Genomic DNA, 5959 nt, shown 5'->3' with positions numbered 1-5959 from the left:
GCCCCACAAACCCACACTGTGCTCACCTTCGTCCCCGCCCCCTCCGACCCCCTTCGGCCTTCTCAGCGCCGGGACTTCCCCGGGCTGGTGCCGACCCTCTTCTCTCCTGTCTCCACGTTCAGTCCCTCAGGCTCAGGGGCTTGAACACCCCCTACACTCCGAGCCCCTGGAAGGAAGGCCAAGCCCAGATGCCCGCGCTCTGCACCCCACACCCCAACACCAGCACCCCGCATGCCTCTCACTCGGACATCTCACAAGGAATGGGAACTCAATGCATATCAACGAGGTTCTTTCTTTGAGCCCCCAAGTCTCTCTCTCCCCGTGTGTCCCATCTCAGGGCGTGACCCCGCCACACGCCCAGTTGCTCAAACTGGAAGTGCGGGCGTCATTCTCGGCTCCTGTTCCTGCTTCGCCTCCCACACACGGCTCGTCAGCAGTGCCATCGAGCAGAGCCCCATCTGTATCTCGTGTCTGTTGGCTGCTCACCAAACGCACTGCGGCCCGGGCCACCGTCACCTCGCGTTGACGCATCCCGCATGCTGCCTCCGCCCACGCAACAGCTGGAACGGGCTTCCTGGAACCTAAGTTGTTTTGGGCAACTCTGCAGCCTAAACCCCTCCACAGCTTTCTAGGGCCCTTGAATACAGTCCAGACTTTTTGCCCACTTAGCCTGTCTAGCTCTCCGGCCTCCTCTTACACCGTCTCCCCCTCCGTTTCTAAGTCCAGCCTCAGCGACCTCTGGACTCTTCAGAGAAACCGAGCTGTTTCCTGCCTCAGGGCCTTTGCACATGATGCTCTCTCTGTGCTCCCTCAGCCCATTCTTCACACTGACGTCATCGCCTCGTCCTTCAGGTCGAAGCTGCAATATCACTACCTGCTGAAATGAGGGCCCCACGGAGACGCGGCCCTCTCCTGCCATCCTGGTCCTCATCAGCCCCCTGGCTGCTCCTTTCACACCCGTCACCTCGTACTGTGATCACCCGTTTTCTTGTTTATGGCCCTTTGTGAGGGCGGAGACCATGCACGTCTCATTCACTGTCGCGGACCCGCACCCGCCACTCTGCCTCTGCATGGAGCAGGTGCTCAGCGCCTGTCTGTGGAATGAACGGAGAGGAAACGAGGGACGAAGCGGGAAACAAAATGAGAAAGGGAGATGAGAAGACAGAAAAGAATGGAGCCTGAGAGGAAGAGGAGAGAGAGACTTAGAGGAGATGTAATAACAGAGGCCTGGAGAACAGAAAGAGACACAGAACATCAGAAAGAATCTTGACAGCGAGGGAGACACGTGGAGGAGAAAAGAAGGAACGCCGGAGGAAGGTACGCAACGAGCGAAATGGAAGGGGGCACAGAGACGAGAACAGAAACGAAGAGCGACAGAGACCGGGAGGAGGGGCCGGAAGCTGGGGCTGTGGGGGTTCGCGCGCTACCGTTGCCATGGGCCAGCTTCGCCAGGGTGATGATGACAAATTCATCCGTGAGGTCGAGGGGCTTGAGGTGGTGCTGCAGCTCGTACATGACCAAGCTGAAGTGGTTTCGGGACAGAGCCACCAGGGTGTCACTGGCCACCTCTGCCTTCATGTAGCCCTCCATCTAAGCAGACCGGAGAGGGACATGGGGTGCCACCATCCGCTGGGCCCTCATAAGAACCCTCTTGCCCCTCGCCTGCTCCAGCCATGCTGGGCTCCCTTGGGCTCAGCCGATCTTTGCCCCATGAGGTAACTGGACAGGGCCTTGGGCATCCCAGGCCGTGCCCACCAACAGCCGAGCCCAGGGTTGGCAGTGGGCTGGAACAGCAATGGAGCCCAGGGCTCTGCTACCTCCAGGATCTCCCTCATGTCCTTGGAGGCGATGGCCACCAGCCTCTGGACACACTGCTCCTCCAGCTCCCCCTCCTGCTGGATGATCTCCTGGAGGATGCCGTAAATGCTGACTGTGCGCTGGGTGGGAATCTGCAGAGCAAGTGTGGCAGGGGTGGGGAGCCCCTGGACTGGGCTGTGGGGCCAAGGACGGACCCAGGCCCGCCCCAGCACGCAGCCCACCGTTGGTCCCTGCTCGCCACTACTCTTCCTCTATACCCCACCTGGGGACGCCCCCTCCATCCTCAACCGCCCAAGCCTCAGACTCCGGCCCCTCCGTCTCCACCGCTTCCCCTTCCCTCCTCCTGAGTCCTCCAACTGGCCCTTCAGCGGGGCCCATGCATCTGTTCTCCCCTCCCAGTTTTCAGCAAGGCAGGTGTCAAAAGGCCAGCACGCGAGGTCCTCCCCAAACTTGGCGCTGGCCTAATCGAAAGTCCGAGAAGGTGGCCTGCCCTACCCTTTGCCCTAGTGAGGGAATATGCGAGACCGGAAAGCGTTCTTCTGACCCGGATGTGATTCCCAGGTAATACTTATCACTATCATGAATGACCTGGTGTCGGACAAATAGGTTATGCAACGCAGGCCAGCCCGGGGAGTCGAGTTGGAGAATGACTCTCATGTAATCGGGTGTGACGAGCCACTCTTAGGGGACGAGGGTTGACTCTCTGTGTGAGCCACTGCCTGCAAAGCCCACTGGGAAACTGGCTCCCTCTCCGAGGTGGTAAGAAGGGTCACTTCCAATAGTCCAGAGATCTTAGCCAATTTGGGGATCTCAAGAAGAGAGGAAGTCACCTCAGTTGATATGCTCTACTAGTGACATCAGTACAGGGAGTTGGTCTTGCTTTCCTAGTCTCGTATAGCAAGTGACAGAGGCTGTGAAATGCCAATCAGAGATTCTTCATGAAAACCCCAGGATAGAAGAGAATCGTGTGGCCTTAGCTGTCCAGTCACATGGCTCTAGACCACTGTTTCTCAACATTTTTTTTATTGCTCCCTAAAGAGCCTTCTTAAACTTATTTTTACTTAATCGCCCCCCATAAAATCTTAATACCACAAATACATTATGTACCTGTTTATAGGCCTTATGCATCTCTATGCTTTATACATTAAAAAAAAAAGGAAATCGTTTTTTTCTTCAGCCCCCCAACAACCAGTTTTACGCATTTCAGGGCAGTGTCACCCCCATTGAGAATGCACGCTCTAGATTTTCAAAGCGAAGTGTCAAAGCTCGAGGAGGCCTGTATGCGTAATTAAAACTCTTGCTGCACCTATGTAAACAGCCGGGCAAACTGTAAGAAGATCAGCCTTTTCTGGGACTGAGAAGAACATTTACGGTCATAAGAGAAAAAACTGTCTAAGACTTGGAAACTGGCATAGAACAGGCACTGGGTGGCCTTCAGTGTGTGCTGCCGTCTGCCAGACGCTCTGGGGTTCTTGGGCCTGGGGGAATGGGTGTCTTTGGTCTCCTGGGACTGTCTAGGGGATGTTACGGCTCCATGGTGACAGAAGCTAAGTTCTAGAAAACAGATAACAATGCAAACGTTTCCTCCCTAGCAATGAAAATAATTCTGGCTTGTGGCAAGGCCAATGAATTTTGTCTGGCAAAGAATATAAATCTCTATAAGTAAAATTCTTGTGTTAACAGATCGTAACATCTCACCGGCTCCTTCATTAATTAGTAAATAACTAAAATCTTTGACACATGTTAATTTTTAAAATAGGTCTATTGTGTTTTGTCTGCTTATTGTCACTGATCGCTGATTACAGCCTGGGTATTAATCATGTTTTTTTAATTGTCTACCTTTCCTGATGCTTTGACATCTTGGGATCTCACTGACCCTGGCGAGCCTGCCCCTCCCGGGTTAGCTAGTCCCTGCAGATGGTAAACGACTCACCCCCTGAGCATGCTTTTTAAATGCAAACCAACCAGGGACAGCCCCTATGCTCAGAGCCCTGAAATTGCTCAAACTCGCCAACCCCAAGCCTGCTCACCCTGCCTTGCCTGATCACCCCCCACCCCCGACAGACACCGTGATAAATGTTCTGCCCAGATTTTCCCCTCAGTCCCTCTGCCTCTCACACAAACCCGCTGCTTCCCTGTGTGGCTCTGCATGGCAGGGACTGCCCTCGCCTCCACGGATCTGTGACTAAAAAGTTATCTTTCGAAGGCAATCGGCCCCTGAGCTATTGGCCTCACCATGTCTGAATAATAATAAAACCTACATTTTAAAAGTCCGTTATGAAACATTGCCTATGCTCCCTCACTCTGGCACGACTTCTTCATGGCTATCACACATTTTTCTAGAAAATAAAACTTTCTACAAAGAATTTCTTAAAAAAAAAAAAAATTCTTCTGCTATCCACCCCCGAAAGCTAAAGGAGAGTCTAAAGCCCAGCAGTTCTTAAAGTGTGTTCTCCAGACCAGCAGCAGCAGCATCGCCTGGGAACTCGCTGGAGATGCTGGCTCCCCAGGCTCCACTCCAGACCTACTGAACGAGAAACCGTTGGGGTGACCCCGCTATCTGGGTTTTAACAAGCCCTCCAATGCTCTGGTCCAAACCCATCCCTGCCACCCAAGGCCCAGCGTCATCTCCCATCACAGTCCCATCACTCCTTTCGACACCCTGTACCCCAGCCTCCCGCCCCCGCTACACAGTCCCTTCCGTGGCCCGACGTCCCTGAGCTCTGGTCTGCTCTGTCTTTGCTCCCACACGACCACCTGCTTTGCTCCTGCTCCAGGATCAGGGCTCCAAAACCCACTGCGTCGGAGGAACTTTTAAAAATCGTAAAAACCCCAGGCTCCCCTGAGTCCTCAAGGAGCAGGAACCCAGTGTCCTGCCCATCTCTGTACCCCAGCACCTAGCCCTGCACCTGTGTGCTGAGCGGCGGCTGGACGCACAAGTGGCCACAGCGGCTGGGCTCTGAGGAGCGGCTGAGGGAGAGGAGGCCCTACCTTGGGCACCTGCAGGCAGCGGATGAGCGCGTTCATCACCACGCAGGGCTTGGCGGTGGCCTTCTCCGTGATTATCACCGAGGCCAGCGTCTTCCGCATGTCAGGACCTGCCCCAACAGTGTCCGTCTTTGCTGACTCGCTGTCCATGATGTTAAGGAGGTTCGTGACTTGTTGGAACGTACCTGAGACAAAGGCAGCACAGGTGCGGCGCTGAACTGACCGTTACAGGATGTGCTCCCTGGGCCCCAGCCTCGCCGACGCCTGCACAGACTTAGCCAGCCTGTGGCACGGCTGGACAGGGAACTTCCTGTCCACTGTACAGACGGAGAAACAGAGGCCTCAGCCGGGACTTGCCCTCAAAGAGTTAGTGGTTAGGATGGGACAGGACGTGGCTGGCTTTCTTACCACCATCATCTGGTTCCAGAGGTTCCGGATCCTCCGTTTCCTCTGACAGGTCCTCGTTTGAGTCTATTGCTGCTTCTGCCATCTCTTCCTCCGGCTCTTTTGAGAAAAACAAACTTTCTAAAATGCTTAGTGTATTGACTGGCACACTCGAGGTGAGCCCAGGGAGTCACACCCTGTATAATACCCTCCCTTGAGGATGTACAGAACCCATGACCTGCTCCTAACCGACAGAACATGGCAAAGGCAGTGTGGGAAGCCACGTCCACGGTCGTGTTATGTCATTAAGACTCCATCTTAGCCTGTGGCGGGAGCCGTGCAGAAAGCAATCATGGGCCTCGGTCCGACAGCCACAGGGGCCTAGATTCAGCCAACAACCGCATGAGCTTGGGAGAGCCCCAAGCTCCAGGAAGGCTGGAGTGCAGCTTGTGAGACCCTAGGCAAAGGACCCTACTGAGCTGTGCCCAACTCCTGACTCACAGAAACTGAGATAATAAAGGGGGGTGGTGTTAAGCCGCTACGTGTATGGTAGTTTGTTACACGGCAGTAGGTAACTAATCCACTGGGTTAAGCGGGCCCTCTCCCTCTCTTTTCTAGACACTGAAAACTGAAAACGCACGAGGAATCCACCTCGACAACTCTGTCCTTTCAAAGGGGCTCTTACCACATCGGCAGCTTCTTAAGGGTTAACGAATACCAAACAGATGTTTAGATGGGGGATTAAAAGCTTCCACGTACTGTTTGATGC

General features: G+C 54.4%; 1 protein-coding gene across 1 annotated transcript in view; it reads right to left on the bottom strand.

Moving 5' to 3' along the window:
• MROH2A (maestro heat like repeat family member 2A) overlaps positions 1-5296 on the bottom strand; it is a 41566-nt gene extending 36270 nt beyond the window's left edge. The window contains exons 1-4 of the mRNA XM_006909920.2: positions 5215-5296; positions 4810-4991; positions 1818-1949; positions 1428-1590 (exon numbers count right to left, since the gene is read on the bottom strand). Coding sequence (XP_006909982.1) covers positions 1428-1590; positions 1818-1949; positions 4810-4991; positions 5215-5296 — 559 coding nt within the window. The remainder of the gene's footprint in view (positions 1-1427; positions 1591-1817; positions 1950-4809; positions 4992-5214) is intronic.
• Between the last annotated feature and the right edge of the window lie 663 nt (positions 5297-5959).

This window comes from Pteropus alecto, unplaced genomic scaffold (assembly GCF_000325575.1).
Source record: "Pteropus alecto unplaced genomic scaffold, ASM32557v1 scaffold143, whole genome shotgun sequence".
NCBI lineage: Eukaryota > Metazoa > Chordata > Mammalia > Chiroptera > Pteropodidae > Pteropus > Pteropus alecto.
Note: the sequence above shows the minus strand (reverse complement) of the source record. Positions and strands in the feature narration are given on the sequence as shown.